General features: G+C 38.9%; 1 protein-coding gene and 1 non-coding gene across 2 annotated transcripts in view; one reads left to right on the plus strand and one right to left on the minus strand.

Moving 5' to 3' along the window:
- WDFY2 (WD repeat and FYVE domain containing 2) overlaps positions 1 to 16,243 on the plus strand; it is a 190,610-nt gene that overhangs the window by 140,594 nt on the left and 33,773 nt on the right. The window contains exon 6 of the mRNA XM_016213832.2: positions 1,756 to 1,868. Within this exon, the coding sequence (XP_016069318.1) occupies positions 1,756 to 1,868 (113 nt within the window). The remainder of the gene's footprint in view (positions 1 to 1,755; positions 1,869 to 16,243) is intronic.
- LOC148093723 (U6 spliceosomal RNA) lies at positions 8,350 to 8,453 on the minus strand. Its single transcript, XR_015714092.1, has one exon. It is a non-coding gene; the product is annotated as a U6 spliceosomal RNA (small nuclear RNA).

A 16,243-nucleotide genomic window follows, 5' to 3' on the forward strand; every position in this document is an offset into this window, starting at 1 on the left:
TTTTTTCCCCACACTTAATACTATATCCTGAAAGTTATTCTATGTCAGTTTGCTTATGGTATGGAGGTCTTTTTTCCCCTCCCTCTGCATAGTATTCTATTGCATGTATGTGTCATAGTTAATACAATAAGTCCCCCTTTGATGGATTTTTTGGGTGGTTTTCATACTTTAGCTGTAATACAGAATGAATAGCCTCAGTCATGTGTCGTTTTGCATTTTTGCCAGTGTATTTCTGGGACAGATCTCTAAAGGTAAGATTATTGCTGGGCATTGTCAACCAGGGAATCTCACTAGATACTTAGCATCTTGGATTTTTACTGGAGGCTGGTCATGTCGGCAGCCTCTGCATGGCATGTACCAAACTTTCAGACTCCCAGAAGGAAAGCCGGTGTTCGTCATAAACCATATTGTTTGTGCAGTTAAGGCATAGTGAGCCACTCTTTTCTGTTAATGACGGAAACCCTACTGAAATCCAAGTTCCCAGATGCCATGTCAACCTTTTAGGCAGCCTTTCAAAGGACAGTAGTCAGGCCTGCTAGGTTAATGCTTTTTTGCGTAGCACTGTTTTCATTTCTTACGCTATTCATTCATATATTTTGCCTATTTTTCTGTTAGGCTTATGGCTTTTTTCTTGATTGCTCTTTTTATATATTAGGGATTTGGGCCTTTTGTGATTTAAGTTGCAAATATATTTTTTTCCAGTTGGTCTTTTGGCTTTGCTTATGGTACTTGTTTGCTGTTTGTGTTTTTGAATAGTAATAGCTTTTTTCCACTAAAGTTTTAAAGGAAGTCTTCCATCTAGAACTTATATTTTTAATTTTTTACATTTAGATCTCTAATTCATTTGGAATTTGTCCTGGTATATAATGTGAAATACAATCCTATTTAATTTTTCCAAATGACTATCCAGTTTGTGCCAGTATCTTATTTTTGAATCTATCTTTTCCTTATTATTTGAAGAGCCACCTTTATTAGACATATAGCAAATTTCTATATGCTTTTGGATCTCTTTATAGACTTTCTGTTCTGTTCCAGTGGTCCATTTGTCCATTTATGCACCAGTGCCACACTTTTAATTAAAGAGACTTTATGACAAGTTTTAATATCTGATAGGGCTAGCATTCCCCATCACATGCCACATTACTATTATTTTCAGAATATACCTGGCTTTTCTTATTTATTTTTCTATATAAACTTTTATTCTCACCGAGGAGTGAAGCTATTTTTTCTATTGATTTTTTAGAGGGAGTGGAAAGAGGGAAGGGGGGAGAGAGAGAGAGGAGAGAAAGAAACATCAATTTGACAGAGACACATCGATTGGTGGCCTCCCACACATGCCCCAACCAGAGGCTGAGATTGGACCTGCAACCCAGGTATGTGCCCTTGATCGGGAATCAAACTGGTGACCCTCTGGTGTGCAGGCTGATGATCTAACCACTGAGCAACCCTGTCCAGTGCTCTGTATAGACTTTAGAATTAACGTATCTAACTCTAGGGAAAAAATTGATATTTTTATAGGGATTATATTAAATTTATAAATTCATTTTGTGAGAATTGACATCTTTATCAGGTTGAATCTTACTGTCCAATGATACTGTGTCGTCCTTTTCATTTTGTTATGTCCACTTTTGTATCTTTTCAGCATTATGTCCAAGTTGAACTCATGGAATTTGTACATTTTTTTTTCTTACATTTATTATTTTTGTAAATCCCTCCGCTCAATTTTGAGAAAAATCCTTAATGATTACATGATAGATTTGATGTTGAAACCCGGCATGTGTTTATCGGTGACCATTCAGGCCAAGTAACCATCCTCAAACTGGAGCAAGAAAACTGCACCCTGGTCACAACATTCAGAGGACATACAGGTGGGACTGAAAGCAAAATCCATGTGCTACTTGCTCTCTCAGTGAGCTAGCACCTGCTGCATGTTCTGGTGTTCAGATAACAAGTTGTGAAAGTGACAGAGTACACTCTGGGCTTGTGCAAAGATACACATGATACATTTAACTGATTTCATAATGGTTCAGTAAGATATAATGTCAAAAATTTTCTACGTCAATCCAAACAAAAGAGTCCTTAATCTATTTTGAAAATGTTTGATTCTTGTCGTGTTGCCCTGGAGAAAGCCAGTGTTGGCACATGTTAATGAGACATTATTTAAGACTATGTGTAACTGCACAGACGCCCAAAAGCCAAAAGGACACCTGCCTTGGTCTGTCCTTGCCATCCTTGGATTGAGGAGATTGTGGTCAAGACAGACTCCCACTTCTAAGACAAATTAAATGAAAAATATGTTCATCATGGGTAACCAGGTTGCATAAAAAGGTAAAAGTTCTTTAACTTCCTTTCCTTTTGGGCTCTTTCCAGTTTAAAACCCAAGGCCCCCTTTATGTTACTGGCCTGCTCAGAGTCATTTAAACAAAGTAATATAAAATATCCATGCTTAGCCTTTGAAAGTCTTGAATAGGTAATGATGATTTATTTTTTACTGGTATTTTTAATGTGTGATGTTAAAATAAGCCACTGCCTGTACCATTGGTTTTAAATGGGGTTTTGTATCTTCTACACATTACACTCATAGTTGAGAACAGAACAAAGTTAATAATGAATTTAGGCATCATATAAGAACAAAAGTAGGTGAATGAGGATGTAAAATGGGAGAGTACCTAGGTCATCAGGGATTTCCTGAAGGGAAAAAAGGAATCCAGGGAAACAGATTCTTAAAAGATCATCAGAATTGTCTCTTCTTTGGGAGGAATTTACAGAAACATCCCCTGTGGCTAGGACCCAGTTCTTTCTGATTGGGTTTCTCTTTTTAGCCACTTAGACCCTGGCCAACCCTGGCCTGATAGGGATCCAGAACTCTCCCACCTCAGGAATCTTAAACTTATGTGTTTCACTATTAACTTCAGTCTCCTGATCTTTTACTTCCCTAAACCCTTTTTCCAACTCCACTTGCTCTTGCCCTTGTTGAGAAGTCCAGTCCTTGATCCCTCATTCCATGTCTCCACACCATATTTTCTTCCTTCCCAGGTGTGCGTCCCTTCAGCCACATGCTCCCCAACCTACTCAGCTCAGGGCCCCTTTATTCTTCCTCGGTAAGTTTTGTCCATGATACACTCACTGTCCACGATCACTCCTTGTGCTGTCAGCCACTGGGTCAGGACCCAGCTGCAAGTTACACTATGAGTCTTAGCTCTTCATTACCAGTGCATATTCATCATTCCAATCCAGAATCAGGAACTGCCTCATAGTCCCTCCACATAATTACTTACAGACCTTGAGTACACTCCTCCCAGTCCCCTTAACAGCTTTTTCAAACCTGCACCACTTTCCCTGAGCCCCTACTCCCTCCCATTCCAGCATCCTCTTTCAAAGAAAAATATATATTATCAAATAGAAGCTCTTCAAAACATATTTTTCTTGGCCACCCATATTCTCTTTCCAGCAAACTTCCCCTCTGCCCCATCCTTATCTCTTGCCATTCTGCTTCTAACAATAGCCTGCTCTCCTCTGGCCCCAGGTTCAGTCTCAGTCTCTTCACCAAAAGTCATTCCCTTTTCTCCCTTTTCTACCTTTTGACTAACCCACTCTTCTCAATTTATTAACATGCTAAAGTTTATTGCTTATTTCAAACAAACAAGCAGAAACCCTCTCAATCCATGTCCTGTTGTAGCAATTTGCATAATAGCAATATTTTTTCTCTTTTTTTAAAAATTATAAGCTATACCTAATCCTTTTAAAAATCTTTATTGTTGAAAGTATAACATTTGTCCCCCTTTTCCCCCTCATTGACCCCTTTCTCCCCGCTCCTGCCCCCTCCCCAGGCCTTCCCCACAATGTTGTCTGTCCATGGGCTATGCATATATGCATAGAAGTTCCTTGGTTAATCTATTCCCGCCCCCCCTTTGCCTCTTAAATATGTCAGTCTGTTCCATGCTTCAATGTCGCTGAATCTGTGTTGTTCATCAGTTTATTCTGTTCATTATATTCCATATATAAGTGAGGTTATATGATATTTATATTTCTCTGACTGACTTATTTCTCTTAGCATGATCCTCTCCAGGTCTCTCCATGCTGTCTCAAAGGGTAAGAGATCCCTCTTTTTTACAGCTGCATGGTATTACATAATGTACTGCAGCTTTTTTATCCACTCATCTACTGATGGGCACTTGGGCTATTTCCAGATCTTAGCTCTTATAAATAGTGCTGCTATGAACATAGGGGTGTATATCTTTTTTCTGATTGGTGTTTCAGGCTTCTTAGGATATATTCCCAGAAGTGGGAACACTGGGTCAAATGGCAGTTCCATTTTTAATTTTTTGAAGAAAATCCACAGTTTTCCATAGTGGCTGCACCAGTCTGCATTCCCACCAGCAGTGTACTAGGGTTCCCCTTCTCTACATCCTCACCAGCACTTGTTTGTTAATTTAGTAATGGTACGAATTCTGGCAGGTGTGAGGTGGTACCTCATTGTGGTTTTAATTTGCATCTCTCTGATAATTAGTGATGTTGAGCATTGTTTCATATGTCTCTTGGCCATTTGTATGTCCTCTTTGGAGAATTGTCTATTCAGGCTCTCTGCCCATTTTTTAATTGGGTTGTTTGTCTTCCTTGTGTTGAGTTGTATGAGTACTTTATAGATTTTGGAAATTAACCCCTTATTAGCTGTATCATTGACAAATATGTTCTCCCATACAGTGGGTTCTCTTTTCATTTTGATGAGGATTACTTTTGCTGTGCAGAAGCTTTTTATTTTGGTGTAGTCTCATTTTCATTTTTTCCTTTGTTACTTTTGCCCTAGGCGTTGTGTCAGTGAAAATTCTGCTATGTGAGATGTCTCCTATTTTGCTGCCCATGTTTTCTTCTAGGATTATTATGGTTTTATGACTTATATTTAAGTCTCTTATGCATTTTGAGTTTATTCTTGTGTATGGTGTAAAGTGGTGGTCTAGTTTCATTTTTTGCATGTACCTGTCCAATTTCCCTAACACCATTTATTGAAGAGACTGTCTTTACTTCATTGTATGCTCTTGTCTCCACTGTCAAATATTAATTGAGCATAATGGTTTGGATCAATTTCTGGGTTCTGGGTTCTATTCCATTGATATATATGCCTATTCCTTTGCCAGTACCAGGCTGTTTTGACTATAGTCACTTTGTAGTATAGCTTCATATGCCATACTGTGATCCCTCCAACTTTGTTGTTCTTAAGATTGCTGCAGCTATTTAGGGTCTTTTTTGGTTCCATATGAATTTTTGGAGTATTCATCCTAGATCTGTGATATAGATCTGGTATTTTAGAAGGGATTGCATTGAATCTATCGATTGCTTTGGGTAGTATGGACATTTTACTGATGTTAATTCTACCAATCCATGAACATTGTATATTGTTTCACTTGTTTAACTCTTCTCTCTCTTTTTTAAACATTCTGTAGTTTTCCAAGTACATGCCTTTTACCTCCTTGGTTAAGCTTATTCCTAGGTATCTTAATTTTTTTTGTTGCAATGGTGAATGGAATTTTTTTTTAGTTTCTCTTTCTGAGAATTCATTATTGGTATATAAAAGTGCCATTGATTTCTTGGTGTTAATTTAGTATCCTGCTACCTTGCTGAATTAATTTATTAAATCTAGTAGTTTTTTGGTGTAGTTTTTAGGATGACACTATCAAGTCATCTTGGAATAATGACAGTTTTATGTCCTCCTTTCCAATTTGGATGCCTTTTCTTTTTTCTTTAGTTTTTGCCCATTGAGTATGATGTTTGCTGTAGGTTTGTCATATATGGCCTTTATTATGTTGCTGTACGATCCCTCTATTCCCATTTTCCCGAGTTTTTATCAAAAATGGGTATTGGATTTTGTGAGTGCTTTTTCTGAATCCATTGATATGATCATGTTATTTTTGTCTTTTATGCATCACATTTATTGATTTGTGAATATTGTACCTACCTTGCATCCCTGGAATAAATCCCACTTGGTCATGATGTGTGATCTTTTTAATATATTGCTGGATCCGATTTGCTAATATTTTGTTGAGGATTTTAGCATCTATGTTCATCAGGGATATTGGCCTGTAATTCTCTTTCTTTGTAGTGTCTTTATCCGGTTTTAGAATTAGGATAATACTGGCCTCATAAAAAAAGCTAGAAAGTGTTTCTTTTGGATTTTTTGAAATAATTTGAGGAGGATAAGTGTTAGTTCTTTGAGTGTTTGGTAAAAGTCCCCTGTGAAGCCATCTGGACCAGGGATTTTGTTTGCTGGGAGTATTTTTTATTACTACTTCAATTTCATCAGTAGTTACCGGCCTCTTCAGGTTTTCTGACTCTTCTTGATTGAGTTTTGGCAGGTTATATTTTTCTAGGAATTTGTCCATTTTGTCCAGCTTGTCCAGCTTGTTGACATATAGTTGTTGATAGTGTTTTCTTACAATCCTTTGTATTTCTGTGGTGTCAGTTGTTACTTCACCTTGTTTTTTCTCATTCTGTTTATTTGGGTTCTCTCTCTTTGTTTTTTGATGAGTGTGGCTAAAGATTCATCAATCCCATTTATGTTTTAAAAAAACCAGCTCTTGGGTTCATTGATCTTTTGGTTTTTGTCTTTATGTCATTTATTTCCACTCTGATCTTTAGTATTTCCTTCCTTCTACTTACTCTGAGCTTGTTCTGTTTCTAGTTCTTTAAGATGTAGGTTTAGATAGTTTATTTGAAGTTTTTCTTGTTTCTTGAGGTAGGCCTGTAGTACTGTGATCTTCCTCCTCAGGACTGCTTTCATTGTGTCCCATAGATTTTGGGTTGTTGTATGTTCATTTTCATTTGTTTCCAGGAAGTTTTTGATTTCTTTCTTGATTTCTTTGCTACATCATTCATTGTTTAATAACATGCTGTTTAGCCTCCATGTGTTTGAATGCTTTGGGGTGTTTTATTGTAGTTGATTTCTAGTTTCATGCCATTGTGATTTGAGAAGATGTTTGATATGATTTCAGTGTTCTTGAATTTGTAGAGAGTGATTTTGTGTCCTAACTTGTGGTCTGTCTTTGAGAATGTCCCTTGTGCACTTGAGAAGAAGGTGTATTCTGCAGCTTTGGGGTGGAATATTCTGTAAATGTCAACTAATTCCATTTGATCTAGTGTGTCATTTAAGGTGCCTCTTTCCTTAATTTTTTGTCTGGGAGATCTCTCCAGTGATGTTAGTGGGGTGTTAAAGTCCCCTACTATGGCTGTGTTACTGTCCATCTCTCCCTTAAAGTTCTCCATAGCTTTTTTATATGTTTAGGTGCTCCTATATTAGTGGCATGTCTGTTTACCAGGGTCACATCCTCTTGTTGGGTCGATCCCTTTAGTATTATGTAGTGGGCTTTTTTATCTCTTGTGGCCTTTGCTTTGAAGTCTATTTCGTCAGATATAAGTATTGCTACCCCTGCTCTTTTTTTATTTCCATTTTCATGGAGAAATTTTTTCCATCCCTTCACTTTCATCCTATGTCAGTCTTTCATTCTGATGTGGGTCTCTTGTGTACAGCATATATGTGGGTCATATTTTTTTTTATTCATTCTGCTACCCTGTGTCTTTTGATTGGAGCATTTAATCCATTTACATTTAAGGTTATTATTAATAGGTACTTATTGATTGCCATTTTTCTTCTTTATGCCTCTGTTTCTCTCTGTTTCTTCTCTTTCTTATTATTACAGCAGTTCCTTTAACATTTCTTGTAATGCTGGTTTGGTGGTAATAAATGCCTTGAGCTTATTTGGGGGGGGGGGGGCTCTGGGAAGCTCTTTTTTTCACCATCTATTTTGAATGATTTCCTTGCTGGATTGAGTAGTATTGATTTCAGATCCTTGCTTTTTATTACCTTGAATACTTCATGCCATTCCCTTATGGCCTGTAGAATTTCTGTTAGAAGTCAACTGACAGCCTTATGGGATCTCCCTTGTAGGTCAGTGACTGTCCCTCTCTTGCATCCCTTAAGATTTTCTGTTTGTCCTTAACGTTTGCCATTTTAATTATGATGTGTCTTGGATTGGGTTCATCTTGATTGGTATACCCTCTTTGCTTTCTGAACTTGTGTGGCTTTTTCCTTCACTAGGTTATGGAAGTTTTATGTCATTATTGCTTCTAACACATTCTCTATTCCCTTGCTCACTATCTTCTCCCTTTGTAACCCCAATAATGTGGATGTTGTTTCATTTCATGTTGTCCCAAAATTCCCTTAAACTGTCCTCATCCTTTTTAAGTGTTTTTTCTTTTTGTTGCTCTGATTGAGTTGATTTTTTCCCCTACCTTATCTTCTGTTTTACTCATTCGATCTTCTGCTTCATTGAGCCTACTTTTAATTCCTTCCAGCATAAAGATATGGAAGGCTTTATGAATTTGCATGTCATCCTTGCACACAGGCCGTGCTCATCTCTGTATCATTCCAATTTTAGTATATGTGCTGCCGAAGTGAGCACCATAATCTTAAATTTTCCATTTTAGTCATTTTTAACTGTGCAGTTCAGTGGCATTAAGTACACTTGCATTGTTTTGCAACTGTCACCACCATCCATCTACAAGCCGTTTTTCATGTTGCAAAACAGAGACTTTGTACCCATTAAATACTAACTCCCCTCTTTCTCTCAGGCCCTGGCAAACACCATGCTGCTTTCTGTTTCTATGAATTTGACTACTTTAGGTACCTCGTGTGAGTAGAGTGATAGTATTTGTTTCCTGACTGGCTTATTTCACTTAGCATAATCTTCACATTGTAGCAAACAGCAGTACTTTAGGAGAATATTGTTTTTCCACCTACTTCAAATTCACCTCACGTTTCCTTTTCAACCACCTGCAATTTGGCTTGTCTCATCAATCTTATTTAAACTGCTCTCCCCAAGGTAGCTATTGGCCTTCCAGTTGCCAAATCCAGTGGTCATGTTTTCATCCATGTTGTATCTAAACCTTTTGGAGGTTTTTTTCAGTGTGGCTGTTCATTCCTTCTTGTAACTGCACTCCATTGGCTTCTGTGACATATCCTCTTCCAGTTTTCTTCTGCATCTCCAACTGCTCTTTCTTATCTCCTTTGTGAACTCTTTGTGGGTTCTGCCCTGGGCCCTTGTCTCTTTACACTCTGTGCTCTCTAGTGGTTGATTTCATCCACTATTCTCAGCGACAGAAATTAAAAGCATAGTCATTGTCCTAAAATTTCTCACTGCCCAGTGAGAGAAACAGAAATAAAAGGTAAGCCAGTAATTCCATTTCATGGTGGCAAGGGCAGTGGGGAAGTAGGTACTGAGTACCTCCAAGAACATAGAATGGGCACCTAGCTTGGATGGGAGTGTGAATTAGGGAAGGCCTCCCCAGATTAGATGTGGCTTGAGTGAAGATCTTTGGTGGAGGAGTTAGTGTTGAATTCATGAAAAAGTAAGATAAGTCCAGGCAGGAAAAACTAGCATTGTCCAAGGCATGGAGATTTGCAAGAGTGTGGCTCCCTTGGGAACATCTAGTAGCCTTTTGGGGCTGGAACACTGAGTATGAGATGGGGCCTGCCAGAAAGGAAGTGACAGTTCAGATCTCTGAGGGCATTATCCTAATGTCAGTGAAAAAGCATTAGAGGGTTTTTAAAAAATTTTTTATTTATTGATTTGAGAGAAAGAGAAGAATGGGGAGAGAGAGAAAAACACATCTATTTGTTTTATGATTTGTTTATGCATTCACTGGTTGCTTCTTGTGTGGGCCATTAAAGAGTTTTTATTTTTAGCAAAGATGTTAACTTGATCAGATTTAAAAGATTGTTCTCTGTGAGTGGAGTGTAATTGGAAAGCTAGTATCTGGAAATGTGGTAATGTGAAAGTGAAGAGTGGATGGACCCAAGGAAAAATTTAGGTGATGAGTTCAGCAGGCCTAATGGACTGGCTAGTTCCCAAATTTGGTTTAGTTGGAGGTGGTGTTGAGCCTGACCTTTTGGCTCTATAGTAGTTAGGCCTTCAGTATATGGTGGCCAATAGGAGGGCCTCTGAATTCTGGATTGCTGTGGGGTAAACCAGATGTGGCTCAAGGGTTTCATGTCTTGCAAGTTAGTTGTAATATAAAATGTAACCTTGACATTGTGTCATCTTTCTGAAAAATTTTAAAGCATTTTCATATGATTTTATCATGAGGTATTTTTACATGGCCCAGGAAGGTCACTAACTAACATGAAGACAAATGTAGCAGGACACATATTTATCTTGCTATTATTCCTAGACAGTAGTATCTACCCATTACCAACCTGGCTATATTACAACTCACTTAAAGCTAGAGGAAGGATTTCTAAGAGATTCCATGGTGATCCAAACATGTTATCAAACTCTTCCTATATAGTAGGCCCATTCTGGACCCTGAGAGGTCCCAAACTCTGGCCAACACAATTCTGGAAAAGGGGTTTCTGTAAGGATTTGTTTCATCTCCTCTCTACCCTATCCCACAAACCAAGGCCTTAAGATGAACCCAGATTCATTATAGAGTGATGAGGATCTTGTAGGTCCATATCCAAACAGACAAGTTTTTGGTATGTGTGCAGAGCCATAACCATTCACCTGCCACTCTGTTATAGTACGGAAAGTCATAAAAATATGGGTTATGATGGAATCAACCTAACAGTCAAACCCAGAGACCAAATATAGCATTTACCAATCTAAGGGGTCTTAGGAAACTTGTTTTACGCTCTTATGCTTCCTCTGCTGGTTTTATTTCTGGAGCTAAATGGTAGGTGGTATAGTGATTTGCTATTTCTGCAGAATTTAGAATGTTTTTCTACCAAAAAGTCATACACTGACTTGAACAGAGGGGGAAATATCAGATTTTGACCATTGGAAATTTATAGTGTCAATTAACACCTTGCTGACCAGCTATTTTGAGCCAGAACTTGCCCCTGCAGCTGGCTACTTTGGTTAGCAAGGTGTTTAAAATCTCTTAAATTAATATAAGTGCAGACATGAGTTATCTCATGAATGATCAGCAACATTCAAACACAGAAACACATGTATATTCATGACTGTTCAGCAAGGTTTAATATATTTTATTTTACTTTTTAGAATTTTTTTGATTAGTATAAAGATATTAGAAACAGAACGGCTTAAACATAAATCTGCCAAGCATCCTAATTAATGAAAAATTAAATATTAACTTTTTCATTAACAGGATAGTTATTGAAAGTGACAGGATAATTCTAATGAATAACAAAAACAAGGGAAGACATAGTTCAGTACAAATATGGAGATTCAAATAATTGAAAATGTAATTTTTGTTTACAATGGAGGCTTTCAATCAATGTCGTTTATATAAAGTGTAATAGATGCATATTTTCATCAAGAGTCCGTCTGTATTACATAAGTGAAAACAAGCATAATGTTTGGTTTAACTGACTTCCAGTCATGGAATACAAGCATTAACCAATAACTGCAGGTAGTAAAAAATAGGAGTGTAGCAAGTGTTGTGAAGCCTGGATGCCGTGCATAGGCTGCGTTGGGCGACAATAACAAGAGGGCCTCTCCTTGTCCGGAAAGTTAAAGAGAGGCTTCCCTGGAAGTAGTATATAAATGACACCCTACGGGGAAAGAGGAGATACCCAGGTGGTGGGAACATTCCAGGCCCCAAATGTATGAAACAAGTATGCAGCCTGGAGTGGGAAACTGTGAACAGCCACGTGAAGTTGAATGGCCCATGTGGAGAGCCAGGGGAGAGGAGTACAGGTTGATCTTCCAGGAAACATTAAGAACCTCAGGCATTGTTCTCAGGCAGTGGGAAACCAGTGATGAAGGGTACCCAGGGTGGTAACATGGTTTCCATTTTAACAAATCACTGGCAGCAGTGGGTAGTGGATTGAGTGGGAACAAGAATGGATGTGAGGAGACTCTTTAGAAGGAAAGCAACTGCTGGGGTTCCTAGTAAAGGTGACCTTTGTTTGGACTTGGCGGGGGCGGGGGGTGACAGTGGGCACAGAGAAAAGAGGAGGGATTCAAGATCTGTTTAGGAGATGTGGAGTCAATAGCACTTGATGCCTGCAGCAGGAGTGCCTCCAGGTTTCTGTCTGGAGCACTTGGGTGGACAGTGATGCTGTTTGCTGAGACCAGGAGCATTCCAGGTAGAACAGATCTGGGAGAGAATATCATGATGCTTTTAATCTGCACATGACCAAGAGATGACCCTGGGGACGCAGCAAGGAGACAGCTGGAGGTCCATTTGTGGGTCTCAGGAAGAAGGTATATCCTAGAGATAGAGCACATTTTGCTTTACCAAAATACTCATCACTTCAACCTAGAGCAAAATGCAGTAACTGAAAGGTCAAATATTTTATTCAAGGGGCTTTATGGTCTGAGGACTTACTTAGATGGCTCTGCTTTAGCAACATTTAGCCTACACACCTTCACCTTTCAGGGTGTGACAGGATGCTGTTAGTGAGGTACCAATCACATTCTGGTGAAGAGAGACCCAGCAGTTTCCAGCCCTGATTTTTACAGCACTCCACATAGTCTAGCTTTTGTAAGCTTGGTGTAAAAGTCTCCAAAAAATGTTGTTCACTAAGCATTTTGGTAATGTACAAATTTTTTTTTTTTTTTTTTAATGTTTATACTCTTTGATCAGGTAACACAGTTGGGAATCTCTTTTAACTAAATAGTCAGAAGTGTGAACAAAGTTTTATATTTAAAAATATTCATCTTAGCAAAATTTATAGTAGTTAAAAATTGAGAAAAATCTAACAAGTGAACTAAATTAAGGTACATCCATGTGTTGGGCTATTATGCAGCCATTAAAAGTTACATATATGAGAGTATATAATAGTACAGATAAGTTTTATTATGATTAAATACTTTTATTTTTAAGAATGAATTCATTTATGTTAAAAATTATTCTGTATATCATATTGTGGAGGTCAAAGGCAGGGAGAAGCATATAATGAAACCTTAAAGGGGAGCAGAAAGGTAGAATAATCTGAAGTCAAATGAAATGGAAGAAATGATTTCTGTCATTTAAAGCATTATAAACCCTGGAAAGTCACAACCAATTCAGCCCCTGGCTTTCATTCTCCTAGTTATGGAGAGCAAGGAGGATGCCCTGGGTGTGGGACTGGGCAGAGGAGCATGTGTGTGCATTGCTGTAGAATGCAGGCTGAATGAAGGTGGATGCCTTCCCTTCTGCCAAAAGTTTTCAGTAGAAAGGACTGTCCAGGAAGCTCTGTCTGCTGATAGTTGCAAGAACCTGCCTGGGAAGGAAGAGGCTGTCCCCAGCTGCATTTCTCTCCATCTCTCTGTGCCCCTCCATGGCTCTTAGTGTGCTGCCTTCCTGCTGGCCCCCAACTCCCAGGCTCTGCCGAATGCCTCTGTGGTAATGCTTCATTGCTCTGGTTTATTGTCCTCCCATTCCTCTCTGCCATCCATTCAACAGGCTGGGTAAGTAAACATTTATGGATCACCTACTGTGTACCAGACACTATGCACTGTGCTTGAATACAAAGATACAGAACCTAAAGTCTGTGGGAACAGATTTATAATCCAATAAAGTTTGCTACGGTGGGCGAGTGTGACAGTAAGACATGCACAGAGGTGGCAAACTCACCTAGATTAGGGAGGGGGATGGTTGGGAAAAAGTCTTCCTGCAGGAGACGACACCTGAGCTGCACCTTGAAGAGGGAGAAAAACTTACTTGGGTGATAAAAGGTAGAACCAGCACTCCAGGCAGAGGAAGTAGCACCATGTCCCTTAAGAGAATGGCTCCACCAAACACAATGTACATGTCTTTCTTGTTCTCAGAGCTAAACCCATCGTCTTAAAATTGTGCATTTGTGTTGGTGTTGGGTCTGAGTTTTATTTGATTTGATTATTTCCACAGAACTTAGCACAGTGTCTACCGTATAGAAGGTGCTCAATCCATGTTTTTTGAACTGACTCTAATTGATCTCATAAGGGCTGGAAGAGCAGTATGAGATACTCTGGGGGAACAAGCTGGTCACTGCCTGAAGGCTGAGCAGCTTGTCAACAAAGGACACTGTCATAGGGATGGTGTAAATGAGGTCTCCTACACTATAATAATAGCTAACATTTATTGAGTACTTCCCATGTACTAGGCACTATTCTATGTGCTTATAATATAAGAACTCATTTAAATTTCAAAAAAATTATCCCTGTTTTACAGAGCAGACTTCTGAGCACAAAAACATTAAATAATTTGCTCTTGTCACATACTTAACAAGGATAGAGCTGGAATTTGAGCCCAGAATCTGATTCCAGAGCTTGTGTACTTAAACGTCCAGTTTCTTCATCATAAACCATCTGCATCCTATAGTCACCAACAAAGAAGGCCAGAGAGCCTTATGGTGCAATGTTTATAGATGTGGGTGTGTTGAAAGGAGTTGCAAGGTATTTATCATGTGGCACTTAGTAAATTCTATTTAAATATTTCCATGTTTTTTCTGATAGGATGGAAAACCTAAGTCTTTAAGTCAAATAAACCTTTCTAACCATTCTTTTTATCAGTGACCCCCACTATTTAAATCTGACATGCTGCCTTTGAGAACCTGAGTTTCCCATTTTATATGTTGCCTTAGTCTGTTCAGGCTGCCCTAACAGACTACCATGGGTTGGGTAGCTTATGAACAATAGATAATTGATTTATCACGGTTCTGAAAACTTGAGAGTCCAAGATTACAGTGCTGGCAGATTCAGTGTTTGATGGGGCCCACTTCCTAGTCTATAGACTGTCGCCTTCTCACTCTGAACTCACTTAACAGAAGGGGGTGAGGGAACTCTCTGTGGTCTCTTTAGTAAGGGCACTAGTACCATTCATGAGGGCTCCACCCTTATGACCTAAATACTTCCAAATTTTGGAGATTAGATTTCAGTGTAAGAATTTGAAGGGGGTGGGCACAAACACCTGTTATGTAGGGGAAATCATGCATTTGTCATCTTTCTCTTTTCTGTCCCCTTAATCCTAGTGGCTTAACCAGTCAAGCAAGACCATCTCCAGAGCTTCTCCTTCAGATGAGCATTCCCTGACCTAAAAGGTGTGAGTAATAGAATAGATGAAGGCTGTCATATAAACAACACTGGTTAGCCAGAAAGAGGTGTCATATAACTGTTTTATATGCTAAGAACAAAGCAAAAACATTCATTCATGTACTCACTCCTTCATTCAATCGTTTGCTCATTTGTCTGTGCTTACTGACTGTTTGCTATAAGAAGTATAATTCTGGGTCCTGGGGATACTGTGGTGAATAAGCCAAAACCCAGCCCCCCTAGAACTTATATTGGGGCAGAGAACAGTAAATATATAATATATTGTTATGCTCTGAGGAAAGATAAAAGAATAAGGAGGAGAGTGATAGGAGTGGTCAAGGAAGATCTCTCACGGAGGTGACATTTGAGCAGGGACTTGTAACCCTAACCCTAACTGTTAAGTGAGGGAATGAGCCAGTGATAATCTAAGGGAACATAAGCACAAGCTGAGGCAACAAAGCGCAAAAGACCCTGAGGTGGGAATGAATCTGGTGAGAAAAAGGAACATCAGGAAGGCCAGTGTAACTATAGTGGAGTAAGGTGGAGGAGGGGAAGCCCTACGACAGGGGCTGGAGCTAGATCATTAAAGGCCATGGACAGGACTTTGGGTTTTACTCAGTGGGATGGGAACCAGGAGTGATTTGAGCAAGGGGTGTCATAATCTACTTTGTGTTCTTCAATGATCACTTTGGCTACCGGGTAGAGAATGGACAATAGAAAGAAGAGTGGAAGCAAGGAAACCTTATGGGAGGCTATTACAATAGTCCTAGGTTTTTTCCTTTGTTTTATTATTTTTTTTAATTTTAATTTTTTTAATCCTCACCCAAGGACCAGAGGATATTTTTTCCATTGCTTTTTAGAAGAGAGTCGAAGGGAGAGAGAGACATCAATTGGTTGCCTCCCACATGCACCCTGACCGGGGCCAGGGACTGAGCCTGCAACCAAGGTATGTGCCCTTGGCCAGAATCAAACCTGGGACCCTTCAGTCCACAGGCTGATGCCTTACCACTGAGTGAAGCCAGCTAGGGCTGTTTATTTTATTTTTACATTTCATTTTGAAATAATTTTTGACCTATATTTCCCAAATGTTAACATTTTTGAATATTACAGTATAAATACTAAAACCAGGAAATTAACATTGATACAATACTTTTCTCTAATCCACAGACCTTAATCCCCATTTCTCCAGTTATCCCACTAATATCCTTTTTCTGGTTCAGAATCCATGCCAGGTC

Source organism: Miniopterus natalensis, chromosome 2, assembly GCF_054644295.1.
Source record: "Miniopterus natalensis isolate mMinNat1 chromosome 2, mMinNat1.hap1, whole genome shotgun sequence".
NCBI lineage: Eukaryota > Metazoa > Chordata > Mammalia > Chiroptera > Miniopteridae > Miniopterus > Miniopterus natalensis.